The following is a 16,481-nucleotide window of genomic DNA, read 5'->3' as shown; positions in this document are numbered from 1 at the left end:
CCGAGGTAACACTTATGGGACTAGGGGGATAAATTTCTATATGGCATTGGAGCAACCACATGAAGAATTCTGCATGTGGTTCTGGGCTTTATGCAACAGAACTTTGTTAAACTGGGGAAAACCCAAAAGGCAAGCAAAACTGCAAAAAGGTTTAGGAAGTATGACATATGGAGGAGAGGTTAAGAGAAATGAACATATACAGCCTAGAGAACTGATAACTAAGAGGAGGCATAACCATTCCTCCATATCTTTGGAGAAGAAATAAAAAGTAAGGGAGGGAATTATTCAGATGACATCTTCAAGACAATCCTCATTTAAAGGGTAATAATCAGGTCCTGGGCTAGGGCTGAAGAGTAAATAGGCTATAAACTCTGAGGTCTTTCTGGCTATCAGAGGAAACCTTTTCCTCCCTTTCATTTCTGGCCCTTCTATTGTCCGTGCAAGAAGGGAAGGAGCTAGCTGTGCACTCTCCAGGGTGCAGGTTCTGCCATTCTGCCTGGCCTTCACATGAACTGTATGAAGGAGCAGATGGCTCCTTGCACCTCTTTGCCCTTCCACTGTTCATCCATGAAGGACCAAGCAGAATCTGGCCCTTTCAGAATCACCAAGCACCTGAAGCTCCTGGTCACTTCAGTTGGAGAAGTGGGTGCTCAGCACCTCTGAAAACGAAGCCATCCTATGTATCTCAGATTGGACACCCAAAGCCTGAGTATCCAAAATTAGTGGGCACTTTGGAAAATTTAGTCCTATATGATTTATACTGAAATTCATTGGCAAAAGAGAGGATAGAACTCATAAGTTCTTCAGCCCTAGTCCCATGCCTATGCCACTGTTTCTTAACAAGCCACCTGATGTGCAGCAGCTATTGCTCTGTAAAAGGTGCCATGTCTCCCTTAGATAAATAGATAAATTTACTTCAGCATTTGCAGTATTCTCTATAACTACTGCAGGACATACCTAGGAAACAGTTGGGTAGCTGTACCTATTTATCTATGCAAAACTGGCATGGTTTTAAGAGTGGCCACTGTTTTACAGAACTCTGAATAATATTCAATACAGTGAACACACACAAATGTTTTACCTGGTAGATGTTGCCTCGGCATTTAAATCCATCCCCAACGTAATCAGGTTTGCAGGTGCAGGTCCTCTCTGTCAGCTCGGTGTCATTACAGATTGCAGATTCACTGCAGCCACCGTTATTCTTGTAAGATTAGCAACATCAAACAAAATCAAATTAGTTGGTGTATTTGTGTTTACAAAATATTTTCAGTTCATTTGCTCAAACCTCCAACAGAGGGAAATATTCTTTCTTATGAATAGTAAAGAAGCATTCAAGATTAATGTAAAGATAGTTATTAACACTTAAAGCAAAGCACATTGCCAGTTTCTTTAACACCCACTCACTAGCTCCTCAGTTCAGTGTGATGTAACTGGCTATTGTATACTGCTACCCAAAAGATTTCCATACAGGAATCATCATGGACTCCTGGGCTATGATTCTGAGCTGCACTTCTTAGGAGGAGGGGAAGGAGCAAAAAGTGGCTTTGGGATTCTGGGTTGCAGAGGCTGCTCTAGTTTACTTCTTATGTGTCTGGTAGCCCAGAATAGCTGGAGCACAGAACTGCCACACTTGTCCTTCCCCCAACTCATTCTTGTCTCCCATCTTCCCCACTCCATCTGGGAGAGAAGAGGCATAGGTCTCTTAATTTGGCTTTCCATGTCCTGGGAGCTCCCTTTGTTAGGAGAATTCCCCAGAGGTGCCCTGTTACACCCACTGAGCCAGCCCAGAACTGGTGCCAATGTGATAATCAGACTTCAAACTGGTTTACTTGTGGACAAGGGGAAATGTCTCTTCATGACAAACCAGGGAATGCTGCCAAATGAGAAATGTAGCTCATTTTTGTTTCACACGCTCATTTCTAAAACTCAGAAGCCAGTCACATGGGACCACACTTCCACTTCATTTGACCTCCCATTTTGAGTGGTATTGGGGGGGTCCTTCTTGAACTACCACCAGGGGTCTGGTTGGGATGGGCTCTAGTATAGTTCTCACCCTGTGCAGTGAGGTTTGGATTTGTGTGCTGTTTATTTGGGTAGATCTAGCTGGACTGTTGGACAGGGAATTGAGTTTATTCAGAGCTCTCTGTGTAGCTTTGCCATGGAGCACTTAGCTATATTACAGTCAGATTAGCATGTACACAACATTGACAAAAGCCAAACTTCCATAAAAACATTCTTTTAATAGCATTGTAGCCAGTGAAGTGGAAGAGAAGCTGTCAGAACGAAGCTCACACAAAAACATACGCAGCCGCTCATAAATCTGAACAACATCCCCTCCCCCTGACTTTTAATTTACATTTCTTAACTATTCCATCTGGGCAACCTTTGAAAAAGAATCCAGTGACAGACTGTTGCCAGGTCAAGGGATGATGACTATTTGTCACCATTCTCTGGAGACAAAAGATCAATGTGTACAGGTCAGTGAAATGCATCAGCCATCCTTAGCCTGGGATCACAGGGAGGCAGCTTTTGAACGTTGAGGACTTTTCATCTGAGACCAATGAGCAAGTGCTTGTACACATCAAAGGGCTCAATCCTACACTCCATATTTGGGCTCAAATTGAATGGGAGTTTTGCCTGTGTCAGAAGAATGGGAGTGGGCCCGTTGAGTAAAATTCAACCTTGTGCAGAGGGCCAGCACCAAGGCTAGGAGTCATATGGGAGCCAACTGGTGCCCAGAGTGTATGCCAACTCTCTGCACATAATGAGTAGTTCCAAAGACAGAGGGTTTGGTTCTCCAATCCATCTGAGCACAGGGTGCAGTTCCCTGATTACACATGCACAGGGAGAGCCCTAAATTACCTGAGGAAACTTACACCAGTGGAGGATCAAGCATAGCAGAGCTCTGCTCTACCACACCCTCCTCATCTCCCTGCCCTTCCACCCTGCTCCCAGAACACTCTTAACGTGCCCTCTTCTCCCTCTTACACCAAGGGATGTACCAGAGATAACACCAGTGAAGAGTTCCACTGCACAGGGCCGGGTCCAGGCACCAGCTTAGCAAGCAGGTGCTTGGGGCGGCCACTCTGGAGCAGGGCGGCACGTTCAGGTATTCGGCAGCAATTCGGCGGAGGGTCCCTCACTCCTGCTCGGAGCAAAGGACCTCCCGCTGAATTGCTGCAGATCGCGATCATGGCTTTTTTTTTTTTTTTTTTGGCTGCTTGGGGCAGCAAAACCCCTGGATTCCGACCCTGCCACTGCATAGGGGGAATTCTTCACCTGCCATCTCGCTACTTAAAGGCCACATTGTGCCATTTTCAGGCCACTTAGCAGACTGGAGAATCTGGCCTATAGTACATTATCCTGGCAGCAGATGAGCTGTCAGGAATGGAGTTGTGAGATTTGATTTGTCATCTTGGAATGATTAGTGAGGCAGGCATCAGAGAAGAATTTTCGCATGTTATCATTGGAACCTGGTTATTTTATCTGGTCTTTCTTAGAAACTGCATTCATTTATTCTAAAACCTTAGAAGTTTTTAGGTACTACAGAAATGATGAGTAATTTATAGAATGTATTTGTAAATTTTAACTAATTCCAGCAACACTGAAAAATCTGTACAGAAATAATGAAAATTACTCCTTGCATTTAACCACAAAAAAATACAGTATCTCCCTCAGGATTTGATTTAAGGTTATTTTTTTTAAAATCTTGTGCTCAGCCTAAAAACTAGACTGTTCCATATTTGGGCCCCAATTCAGCAAAACATCTAAGCCTATGCTTAAAGTTTAGCATATGCTCAAGTGCTGTCAACTATACTTTAAGCATATGCTTACATGATTCCTGAATCAGGTCCAGATGGGCTACTCTACACATTTCTAAGCTAGTCTTTCATGCATACAAAACTAAAAGCATATTGGTGTTATATAAAAAACATGTAATGATGAGAATATACTTTCCTGTAAAATGATACTCACCGATAAACACAGATTGATGTATGTGCATGTTTTACCATCTCCTGAATATCCTTTCAAACAATTACACACGGCCTACCAGGAGAAGAAAGGATCCATTTTAACACAGAAACATATGGAATTTGGTTGTAGTACCTTCTGATTTTATTTACTTTTTATTGACTATACTGATCTGCATGGTAAAATGAGGAGAGAACAGAACTCAAAATCCCATTTTATCTTAATATCCATTTTGTAGGTTTCCATTTCTCACACGACAAGCATATCATCTCTTTAGGGCAGATCCTCAGCTGATGCAAGGTGTCATAGCTCCATTATCCTTTCTCCCTTCTCCTCTGCAACTGAGGGCATCAGAAATGGCCTCTCTTTATCTCATTCCTGACAGTGTAGCCCATTTAAGATATCAGCTGAAAACACAACTCATGTCTCCCTCCTTTTAGCTGTATTATTTAAATAATTAAAGAAGATGATTATGGTTTCAGAATAAAGAACGAGGACACTTTTGTGGGGACATTTTTGGGGTGGTGAAATACTCCCACAAGAGCACTTTAACAAATGTGTCCTTGTGTCACTACTGCCTGTGTCTTACTCAGCAGTGTCCCGTGCATGTTTCAGTGTAATTACACCGGGGTTATGCTTTTTGATACCCGCGATTATCATACAGCTGGAAGGTTACCATGGCTAAAGGAAATTACTTATTCTCTCTTTAAAGGTCAGACTTCACGCATGACAAGGTGAGGGAGGTAATATCTTTTTTTGGACCAGGGATTGTTGGTGAAAGTAGGTTGACCAGATGTCCCAATTTTATAGGGACAGTCCCGATTTTGGGGTCTTTTTCTTATATAGGCTTCTATTACCCCCCAACCCCTGTCCTGATTTTTCACACTTGCTGTCTGGTCATCCTAGGTGAAAGAGACAAGCTTTTGATCTACACAGACCTCTGCTTCAAGTCTTCTTCCAGACCCGAGGAAGAGCTCTGGGTAGCTCAAAAGCTTGTCTCTTTCACCAACAGAAGCTGGTCGAAGAAAAGATATTACCTCCCCCACCTTGTCTCTCTAATATCCTGGGACCGACATGGCTACAACTACACTGCACACTTTATGCATGTCATTTTAGAATCTAGGGCATTTAACTACACTATACTGATGCTGTCATTACTCTGCAGTTATTCTTTCAGAGGTAGCTGGTGCGTCAGAAAGCAAAACTACCCAGCAATCACAGTGTAATAACAGGATATTCAGTGTACCTGCATTCTAAAACACACTGGGGGAAGGACAAGCAACTCAGGCATATAGTTAGCCCTATGGTTATAGGAGTTTGTAGAAATTATATGAATCAAAAATAGTACTTCGTAAGGGGCAGTTGTGAGCCTTCCTGCACAGCTGTACAGGGGAGAAAGGCAGTGTAAGAAGCCCCTTCGGGGAAGCTACCTGCCTTGCCAGTGATTTCAGGGGAGAGGGCAGCCACTGCTGGGCTGTTACACCCCCTCCTGTAAGCTAGGCAGAGCTTTGGCACCATACTCCCCTCACCCAATGTGCCATCCCATACATGAGAGCTGAGGCTGGGCCTGTCCACGTGGCTCCTGACCAGAGCTGGATATTTGGCCCCGCTACCCCTCTGTCCTGGTGGAGGGATGGCCAGGCCAGATCTGAGTGGTGCTGCAGCCCCGTGTGCCTACTTGGTGCCCCCCCCACCTTTTCAGTCGTCCTGCTGCTGCTGGGCACTGGGCACCCTCATTCCCCGAGGAGAAGAGGAGCAGGGGCCACCGCGAACTCCCAGGAGGGTAGGAGGGTTGGATCCAGGCTTTTGGTGCTTCCTGAGGAAGTGGAGATGCACAAGGGGGTGGGGGTCTGGTCTGGAGCTCCCAGAACTGTCTGGCACCTGGTGGCGATGGTGCTCTCCAGCCTGGCTGGCTCTCTGGGGAAGAGCTTGGGGTTAGGCACAGAGTGGGGACACCACAGGGCTAGGTGCAGGGGGAGAGCTTGGAGTCGGGGGGCAGGGCAATGTGTGTGGGGTGGGGGGGAAGAGGGTGGGTCTGAGTGTAGGGCAGCAGGTGAGGTCTGTGTGTTGAGCTGGGTGCAGTGGGGAGAGCTCAGAGCTGGGGTAGGGGCAATGTGAGGGGAAAGCGCAGGGCTGGGAGTGGTGGCAGGAGGACAGTGTGTGTAGAGCTGGGTGCAGTGGGGAGAGCATGGATCTATGTGCAGGGGCAGGGGAGGGAGAGCTCTGGGTTCCCTCCTTAGGGAAATTCTGGTTGCACCACTTGCAGAGGGGGGAAGTAATCTGTGCCAGCAAAAGGGCTGATGCAGATTGCTCGAAGAGGGGAGTTAATGGAGAGCAGGAACCAGATTGTTATTCCCAGTCACTATCTTTTTCTTGCCCTGCTCCTGGGGAAGCACAGCTATGCAGGCTGGATTGTAGAACTACGGTCCAGCCCACAGAGATTTCAGTAAAGTATGCAAGTAGAAGAGTAGTAATAAGTACTTCAGTCAGAGCTAATCTTCTAGTCATGTGAAAGCAGTGGCAATTACCCATGTAAAACTTACTGCACGTTGACTGCAGAGTTAATACATCCCTTGTTGTATCTGCTTATGCATAAATCTGTTATACACTGGGAGCAGAGCTGGTTGAAAAGTGGAGATTTTTCTATAGAAAATGTTGACGGAAATAAAGAGAATTTCATTTTCAACCTGCCCTCCCCCCAAAAAAGTTTTCAGCTGAAAACTGAAAAAATGAAAAAAATAGGGCCAAAAACCAAACAAACAAAAAATGGTTTTGGCCGACATTTTTTGGGTTTTGGTCAACATTTTTCAGGTTTTTGATTTCTAAGGAAAATTGAAAAATATTGAGGAAAGCAAACACTTCCCACACATGTGGTTTAGTTGAAAACCAAATTTTCTGCCCAAAAAGAAGAAAAGTACTGAGAAAAAAAAAGTCCAGTTGGAATTTTTTCAGCCAGCCCTAGCTCGGAGTGACCACACTAGGCCTTTTAACTGTGATGACACATGACTTACCTGATTGGGTCCAGTCTGAGTGCATTCCGCATTTCTATCACATCCACCATTGTTCTCTAAGCAAGGGTTGATTTCTTTATAAGACAAAAACAATTGGAGAAAACTCAGTGATTTACAGATTCTCACTTCATTGATTAGCTAAAGTAACATGTACTAGGAATGCAGGCTTGTGACAAATGCAGAGGTGCCAACTCCGTGGGGGCTCCAGGGCTGGAGCACCCACAGGAAAAAAATGGTGGGTGCTTAGCACCCACCGGCAGGCTCCCTATCAACCCCTCTCCTTCCCACCAGTGCTTCCTGCCTGCTGGCGAGCCCCGCTGATCAGTGCCTCCTGCTCCCTCCTAGCACCTATTACCTGCCGTGATCAGCTATTTCACGGCACTGGGGAGAATGGGGGGAGGAGCGAGGGCGCAGTGAGCTTGGAGAGAGGGGGTGGAACTGGGTGTGGTATAGGCGGGGCAGGAAGAGGTGGGGTGGGGGTGGGAAGAAGCAGGGAGGGGTGGGTCATTGGAGGAAGGGGTGAAGTGGGAGTGGGAGCTGGGGGGAGCACCCCCTCACAGATTAGAAACTCAGCACTTATGGACAAATGTGATTCATTTAGACTGATTTTTATTGCTACCTAATGCCCTCCTTGTAAGTGTCTTTCATCTTTCTCAGCAAGATCTGTAAACATGCAGACAATATTGCTTTCAGAATGGTTCATAGTGAAGTTTAATACAGTAAAGACATGTCTACACTTAAAAAGCTGGAGTGCTTCAGTGTAGACACTCCCTATGGCGATGGGAGGGTTCTCCCATCAGAGTAGGAAGGACTCCAGCTCCCTGATAGATGGTAGCTATGGGGACCATACACTATGGGATTATTCTGATTTTACATAAACCGGTTTTATAAAACAGATTGTATAAAGTCGAGTGCACGCGACCACATTAAGCACATTAATTCGGCGGTGTACGTCCATGGTCCGAGGCTAGTGTCGATTTCCGGAGCGTTGCACTGTGGGTAGCTATTCCGTAGCTATCCCATAGTTCCCACAGTCTCCCCCGCCCCTTAGAATTCTGGGTTGAGATCCCAGTGGCTGATGGGGCGAAAATCATTGTCACGGGTGGTTCTGGGTAAATGTCATCAGTCATTCCTTCCTCCAGGAAAGCAATGGCAGACAATCATTTCGTGCCCTTTTCCCCTGGATTGCCCTGGCAGACGCCATAGCACGGCAACCATGGAGCCCATTCAGTTTTTTTTTTACAGTCACCGTATGTGTACTGGATGCCGCTGACAGAGGCGATACTCCAGCGCTACACAGCAGCATTCATTTGCTTTTGCATGATAGCAGAGACGGTTACCAGTTGTTCTGTACTGTCTGCTGCCAGTGTAAATTGGCAATGAGATGACGGTTATCTGTCCTTCTATGCTGTCTGCTGCTATCATGGGTGCCCCTGGCTGAGGTTGGCTGGGGGTGCAAAGACAAAACTGGGAAAGACTCCTCGAGTCAATCCCTCCTTTATGGTTTCTAAAAATAGAGCCAGTCCTGCCTAGAATATGGGGCAAGTGTGCTAGAGAACCAGTGTATCAGAGAGCACAGCTGCGCCGTGCCAGATCCCGCAGAAAGGATGAGCTGCATGCCATTCACGGGGGGTGCCCCTGCAACAACCCCACCTGTTGCTTCCCTCCTCTCCCAACCTTCCTGGGCTACCATGGCAGTGTCCTCCCCATTTGTGTAATGAAGTTATAAAGAATGTAGGAATAAGAAACAGTGACTTGTTAGTGAGATAAAATGAGAGGGAGGCAGCCTCCCGCCGCTATGACAGTCCAGGCAAGACATTAAGCGGTGCGGGGGAGAGGAGCCCAGCATGCCGCTGCTATGACAGTCCAGGCAGGACAGAATCTTTTCTTTACACAGGAAAGGGAGGGGGCTGATGGAGCTTAGCCCCCAGTGGCTATGATGAGGATAGTTACCAGCCATTCTGTACCATCTACTGGGAATGACCGAGAATCATTCCTATTTTCACCCAGGTGCCCCCAGCTAGCCTCACCTGAAGCCAGCCAGGAGCACTCACGGGTTGATAATAAGGACGATTACCAGTCCTACTGCACCGTCTGCCACCGGGCAGGGGAGAGGAGTGGATACTGCTCTTCACTGCTGCAGCATCGCATCTACCAGCAGCATTCATTAGACATAGGGTGACATTGAAAGAAGTCAAGAAATGATTTCTTTCCGTTTTCTTTCACGGGGGGGGGGGAGTAAATTGACAAGCTATTCCCTGAACCATGCCGGACAATGTGTTTGAACGTACAGGCATTGGGAGCTCAGCCAAGAATGCAAATACTTTTCAGAGACTGCTGTGAACTGTGGGATAGCTGGAGTCCTCAGTACCCCCTCCCTCCCTCCATGAGCGTCCATTTGAGTCTCTGGCTTCCCGTTATGCTTGTCACGCAGCACTGTGTAGCCTGTAGATTTTTTTCCCAAACGCTCTGGCATTTCATCTTCTGTCATGGAGCTTTGATAGAACAGATTTGTTTCCTTATACAGCGATCAGATCCAGTATCTCCCGTACGGTCCATGCTGGAGCTCTTTTTGGATTTGGGATTGCATTGCCACCCGTGCTGATCAGAGCTCCACGCTGGGCAAACAGGAAATGAAAATCAAAATTTCGCGGGGCTTTTCCTGTTTACCTGGCCACTGCATCTGAGTTGAGATTGCTGTCCAGAGCGGTCACAGTGGTGCACTGTGGGATACTGCCCGGAGGCCAATACCGTTGATTTGCGGCCACACTAACCCTAATCCGATATGGTAATACTGATTTTAGCGCTACTCCTCTCGTCAGGAAGGAGTACAGAAACCGATTTAAAGAGCCCTTTATATCGGTATAAAGGGTCTCGTAGTGTGGACGGGTACAGCGTTAAATCGGTTTAACGCTGCTAAAATCGGTTTAAACGCGTAGTGTAGACCAAGCCTATGTTGACAGGAGAATTCTCCCATTGACAGAGCCCTGTCTACAGGAGATGTTAGGTCAGTTAAACTGCATCACTCAAGAGTGTGGATTTTTCATACCTCTGAGCAATGTAGTTATAGTGACCTAATTTCTAGTGTAGACCAGGCCCAAGTCTTTTTCCCTTTCCTTGGATGGATATAGGGCATAAGGCCTGATCCAAAGTGTCCACTGAAATTGGTGAGAGTCTTTGACTTCAGTGAGCTTTGCCTCAGCCCTTTCAAGCAGTGACCTGAATGTTAGGACTGTTAGGTCTAAGGAGCAATTCACTGTTATGATTTCAGAGGAGTCATTTTGTTCTGGAGATACTTGAATTTTGCATTTCCTTTTAAAGTGTCGTATAGTTTGCCCCAAGGTAAGGGAATATGTGTGTGTGTGTGTGTGTGTGTGTGTGTAGAGAAATATATCTTTGGGGAGCCATCACATGCACAGTGGACACCATACAGCATTAAGATACACAGTACATACATTGTGGAGACATCATTGTACCAATTCCCTGTCTTATGACAAGTGCCCTGATCTAGTGATCACTCACCAAGGCAGACTATTCCATCTCCAGTGTACCCAGCTGTACAAACACATACTCTGTTTCCTGGAGTAGTTTTTCTACACTCTGCTTTGACAGAACAGCCACCATTGCTGGTCTCACATGCATCAATAGCTGTATAATGGGAAACAAAAAATAAAATCAATGTGCTTAATTTTTTTATTGGCAGATTAACTAACCTCTGTTATGTCTTCAAAGGTAAAGGAATGTAGTGATATTTGCTAGACAAACTCTGATTTAAGAGTCCTCCAATGTAATTAGAATCTTATACATATTTCTTATAAACTGCAATAGGAAAAGGGGAAAGTGCATTTCTAATGTGGAAAAATAATAAGTCAGCTGTGACTAGTTCTTCAGAAGTTCCCATCCTCCAATGCTGCCTAGTCTAACTACGAATAATAAAGAGAGGGCCTGTCACATGTTTCATGGGATTACAGGGATCCTTCCAACTTTTCCTTAGTTTGGAAAAGTTTACACCTCCTGTGATGGGATGTAAACCCTGCCCTGGCACTGAAAAGGAAAGTGATCCTGAGAGTACTAGTCATATCACTTGGATGTGTTAAAGGAACTTTGACCCTGAGAGTTGTTAGACTCTTAAAAGGTGTCTTGTCCGGATCTTGAGGACATTCTTGTGGCTAGAATAGGCTGAAGAATGCAAAAGGGAAACTGAGGCACAGCTGCTGGACTCCCACATCTGGCAACTTTGCTACACCTCCCCATTTAGAATCAAACATCTCTCTGTTGAAGGAGGCCAGGGTGATCTTGGCAATCCTAGAGAGTCCTTGGATTACCCATTGGTGAGTGTGTTGCTTCTACAGTGCATAGATTTCCTTGTCATTACCAGCCTACTGAGTCAGAGGCTGGGCATAGGAATCAGCCCCCCCACCCCCAGCTCTTGTTTGGTAGAAATGAGCCCATTCTACTTGGCCAATGGACTTTTCTGTTAAAAACACTTTCACAGTTTTCTATTAATGTTCAAAAACACTGTACTCACACCAATGTAAGATATAGTGTTTTCAACCACTGAAACAGAATATAGTGTTTTCGACATGGACAACCCTATCAGATCACCCAGCCTGACTGTGTCAGAAAGTCCCCATCAGGAGAGAGATGAAGGCCAAGATAGCATAAACATAAGGGTCTCAATACATCTAGGTTCTGCAGAACTTTGACTATTCAGATAGAAATTCTTGCCATTTTCTCAGTTCTCCCAGATTTTGAGCTGTGCTGGGTGGTGCAAAGGTGGGTAGGGAACCTGTGCAAATTAGAGCAGTGTAACAGCTGCTTAAATTTACACCCTGCTACTCATGGCGTCAATGAGCTGTTCCAGTAGCTAGAATAACCAGACCATAGTGGACTGGCAAGTTGACCCATAACTCCTTTTTCTCAGGAAAGCCCTTACACCGGGGGGCCAACAGTAAGTGGAATAGAGCCTTAGGCTGGTTCTATGCCACCTTAGATGCTCACTACATATGGGGAATTTCCCAGTAACAGATTAAACTGGCTTTCTGGCTGATTTGTGCTGCTAGGGTGTTGCAAAGCAGGGGTTAGAATTTGGCGTCAGGACAGTGCTATCCAGCGTGGTTAGACAAATACTCTATTGTTCCAAAGGGCATTATTTTAATCAGATAAGGATTAGGGATTTAATTACACACACTGCAGAAGGAAACAGTCTGTTTCATAAATTGGGATTTTCAACACTTTCCAAAGAACACCTGGGATTAACTGCAATTGCCCCTTTCTTAGGCTATCCATAGAGCAGTTTTAGTTAATCGCCACAAATTTACATCAATTCAGAAAATGGACAAAACCACAGGACTAGCCAGAAGTGCTACTGTACCTCCAATCAGCCTATGTTCACTAAACTGGGTCAGAAAAAAAAGAACAGACATAATCCAGGTTCACTACTCCAGAACTAACACAGCTCCAGTTGTGCACAGTGTGTTCCCTCTTCCCCGTTCTTTCCCCTTTACACAATATACTGTATCTAAAGGATTTCTAGTCCTTTGTTTTTCTGAATCTGCACCTGTTGCAGTCCATTCATTTTGAACAAACTGGCAGCAAGTCCTCTTTTCACTTCCTGTGTGGAAACGTGCATCTCTCAACAGCTCTTCTTTTTCACAGTGAACACCAAGTACTTCAAGCACATTCTTTGAATAGGTAGAAAACAAAGCCCACTTGCCTGTACAGTGCGTTCCGTTCCCTGTAAAGCCAGCTGCACACTTGCAATATGCAGTGCCACCAGGCCTGAGGAGGCAGCTAGAATGGAGAAAGGAGGAAGGTGGTATATTAGAAATCATCAGGTGCTCTGTATTATCATTGCTGCTCCACTGTAGCTTTATTATGATTATTTTTTGTAATATCATGGCACCTTGGACCCCATTGTGCTAGGTGTTGTACATATGCAAACAAGAAAAGGGCTTTGCCCCAAGGAGCTTGCAATCTAAATATTAGACAAGACACAACAGATGGATACAGGGGAGGACAAAGAAACAATGAGACAATGCTGGTCAGCATGATAGGCAGTAGTCTCAGCACACCAGTGGTCTAACCATTGTTTTTGGTAGGCAGCACAAAAAAGGAGAGATTTAAGGAGGGTTTTGAAGGAAGCTAAAGAGTGAATTTTTCAGATATTTATGGGGAGCGTCTCCTGAGTGTGAGGGGCAGCCTGGAAGAAAGCACAAAGGTTGTTCACAGGTAGTGATGGAGGCTTGCACAATTGGCCAACAATGCAATTGAGTGCAGTTGTATGACAGGGTTACTTGCGATGGTAGAAAGAGGGCTCAACAGCTCTGGGGCTCACTTCTGGTTTATATTTTAATGTTCCTAAGGGTATGTCTATACTACAGTAAAACACCTGCAGATGGCCCATGTCAGCTAACTTGGGCTTGTGAGACTTGGGCTATGGGGCTGTCAAACTGTGATACAGATGTTCCAGCTCAGGCTAGAGCATGAGCCCTGGGACCCCACGATTGGGGAGTGGCCCAGAGTTTGGAATGTCTACACTTGAATGTCTACACCACAGTTTTACAGCCCTGCAGCCCAAGACCCATGACCCCAAGTCAGCTGACACAGGCCAGCGGTGAGTGTTTAATTGCAGTGCAGACAGACCCTATAGCTCATGCTTCAGGGTTTCAGATAGCCACCTGCAGGGGGTCAGAAGGGGATTCCCCCCTGCAGTGTATTCTGGGAGGGTTTTTTGACTCCTTCCTCTGAAGCATCAGCGGGCAATGGCTGGAGATGGGACCTTGGGCAGGGAGGGCTTAGGGTTGCCAGGTATCAGGTTTTTTAACAGAAAGTCTGGTCAAAAGGGGATCTGTGCAGTGTTCAGTCAGTACTGCTGACTGGACACCAAAAGTCTAGTTATCGCAGTGACCAGCCTCCACTGCCAGAAGGGTGGGAAGAGCAGCTTTTGCTGGAGGATAATGGATGGACTGGAAAGAAGCTTAGGAACTGGTCCCCAACTTTGGTGGAGAGGACATAGGTACTGCTTTTTCAGCCAGGTGGCCCAGGCCCCAACTCTCTCTGGCTCCTCGCTCCAGGGATGATCCCTGCCCTGCCATGTCCCAGTTGCCTCTGGCCCCTTGCTCTGGGGATTGACCCTCCCTCTGCCTCGCTGTGCCCCAATTGGGCAAGCAGGCAGGCCCCACGTCAGCTCATCCCAGTCTGTCTCTGCAGATGGCAGGTGAGTCCTAGGGGAGAGGGGAGTGATCGATGGATGTGGGGGCTTGTAGTGTCCAGTTTTAAAAAAACTGGAAAGTTGGCAACCCTATGCGGGGCCAGTTCTGTGAGGTGGATGGAGCACTGTGTTTCTCAGGTGCTTGGCTGGCTGGTTCTTGCTGACATGCTCAGTGTCTAACTGATCACCATATGTGCAGTCGGGAAGGAATTTTCCCCCCAGGTCAGATATTGTGTCCTTGGGTTTTCTTTTGTCTTCCTCTGCAGCATGTGGGTGCTGGTCACTTGCCAGGATTATCTGGGTACATCTCACTTAATCATTTTCCTGCCATTGTGGGGGCTCAGGCACTGGTGCACCTTGGTCTCTGCTGTTCTCTTCGGTTTGATTTCAATTGTTGGGTTTAGTGTCTAGGTGGTGTTGGTGGCCTGTGAGGTACAGGAAGTCAGAGGGGATGATCTGGTTGTCTCTGCTAGCCTTAAACTCTACGATTCTGTCTTGAAAGCAAATGAGAGATAGGTAGAATAGGGATAGACTATGAAGGGCCTTGATAGTGAATACATTGTTCGATGCAACACAGAAGGGGAAGCCTGGGGAGGAATTCAACAAGTGGAGTGACATGGTCAAAGTGACGGGCTAGCAAAATGATCTTTGCAGCAATATTCTAAATGGAGTGAGGCAACATGTTTAACTTGAGCTGATGGCTAGACAGCTATGAGGAAATAGCAGAGAGACAGGCTGAAATTTTAGTTTGGACAGGAGATAGAGCTGAAGTAAACAGAAAGACCTGTGAGTCATCAGCACAGAGATGGTAGTTGAATTTGGGTATATGGATGAGAGTACCCAAAGATAAGTGTAGCAGGAGAAGAAAAGGGGAGCAAGGATATGGCCCTGTGGAACCACCACAGAAAGCTGGAGGGGTAATGAGAAGGATCCTCTGAAGGAACAATTAGAGAGGTAGGAAGAGAACTATGAGAGAACAGTCATGGAAACCAATGGAGGACAAGCTTTCAAGAAGAAGAGCATGGTTAATCATGGTAAAGGCAGCTGAGAAGTCAAGGAGGATGAGGATGGAGTACTTGTTTTGAGCTTTGGCTAAGACATGGTCATTAGAGACTTTGGTGAGAATGGTTGCAGTGGAATGCAAAGGGTGGAAGCTGGATTGGAGAGGGTCTAGGATGAATTGGAGGACAGGAATGCCAGACAGCAATTGTAAACAGCATGTTCAATGAGCTTAGAGATGACAGAGAGATGAGTGATGAGGCAGTAGATAGAGAGGCACGTGAGGGCTATGGGCATGGTATTGAATTAAGCTGGAAAGTAAAGTTGTTTATCAAGGAAGATGGCAGAACTGAGGGAGGAGAGAATAAATTTGTAGAGGAAGAAGTCAGCTCCGTCACAGGATTTCCAGGAGAGGTGCTCTGCAATATGAGAACAGAAGCTGAGGAAGTGGATGTTGGGGATGATCCAGGACTAGGGGCTGACAGGGTGGACCTTGCAATGGGAGAGAGGCAAAGAAGTCAAGGGTGAGGAATGGAGAGAATCAACAGCCCTGTCAATGGCAGAAAGGAAAGAGAGGGCAGGGAGGAGATGGCTGATAACAGATGAGAAATCATCAGTCCTGATGGACTGGAAGTCATAGAATGGCTGAGGGATGGGGGTGGGGGGCTCATAGGAAGGAGTTGGGTGGACAGTAGATGACAGCAACATGGAGGAAGAGAGGAGAGAAGAGTTGGGTGCGGTGCTATTCAAAGGAGGAGAAAGAGTGGGAAGGGGAAGGAAGAAGGGGTTAGTAGGGGCAAGAATGGGAGAGGGGAAGCCCAACACCCCCACCACTGTCTGATCCAGGGCAGGAAGTATGAGTGAAGGGGAGGTCTCCATAGAAGAAAGCAGCTGCAGAGGCAGTGTCAGAGCCCTGGACCCCTTCATCTGCCAGAGCCAGGAACTGCAGGGAGCGAGATATACAGAAGTTGTGATTGGCTGTGAAGTTTTTTGGAGAGATGGAGTAGGCATTCCAGAGACAGCAAGAGAAGAGGAGGAAGGGGCATGGATGAGAGGTTAGGAATGATGACTACCGATGGACGGAGGTGGTGGCAAAGATTGGTATGGGAATGGAGAGGGTGGAGATAGAGGAAGCACCAGGGCTGGAGCAAATGTCACCAGAAATGAGGAGCAGCAGGAGGAGGAGGAGACCGAGGAGGGTCTGGATGTGGGATCTGGATCTGAAGAGGAAAGAGATCAAGGTGGAAAGGGGAAGAGGGGTAGGTAGAGCTGGTAAGAACTGCAGA

At 46.5% G+C, this 16,481-nt stretch overlaps 1 protein-coding gene across 7 annotated transcripts in view; it reads right to left on the bottom strand.

Moving 5' to 3' along the window:
* The window catches only part of STAB2 (stabilin 2), a 151,604-nt gene that overhangs the window by 34,254 nt on the left and 100,869 nt on the right, over positions 1-16,481 (bottom strand). For all 7 annotated transcript variants that reach the window (XM_030544457.1, XM_030544476.1, XM_030544486.1 and 4 more), the window contains 5 exons: positions 12,700-12,776; positions 10,506-10,631; positions 6,984-7,057; positions 3,976-4,047; positions 1,082-1,201 (listed from right to left, as the gene is read on the bottom strand). In XM_030544457.1, the coding sequence (XP_030400317.1) occupies positions 1,082-1,201; positions 3,976-4,047; positions 6,984-7,057; positions 10,506-10,631; positions 12,700-12,776 (469 nt within the window). The remainder of the gene's footprint in view (positions 1-1,081; positions 1,202-3,975; positions 4,048-6,983; positions 7,058-10,505; positions 10,632-12,699; positions 12,777-16,481) is intronic.

Source organism: Gopherus evgoodei, chromosome 1 (genome assembly GCF_007399415.2).
Source record: "Gopherus evgoodei ecotype Sinaloan lineage chromosome 1, rGopEvg1_v1.p, whole genome shotgun sequence".
Taxonomy (NCBI): Eukaryota; Metazoa; Chordata; order Testudines; family Testudinidae; genus Gopherus; species Gopherus evgoodei.
The sequence above is the reverse complement of the archived record's forward strand: the minus strand, read 5'-3'. Positions and strand labels throughout refer to the sequence as shown.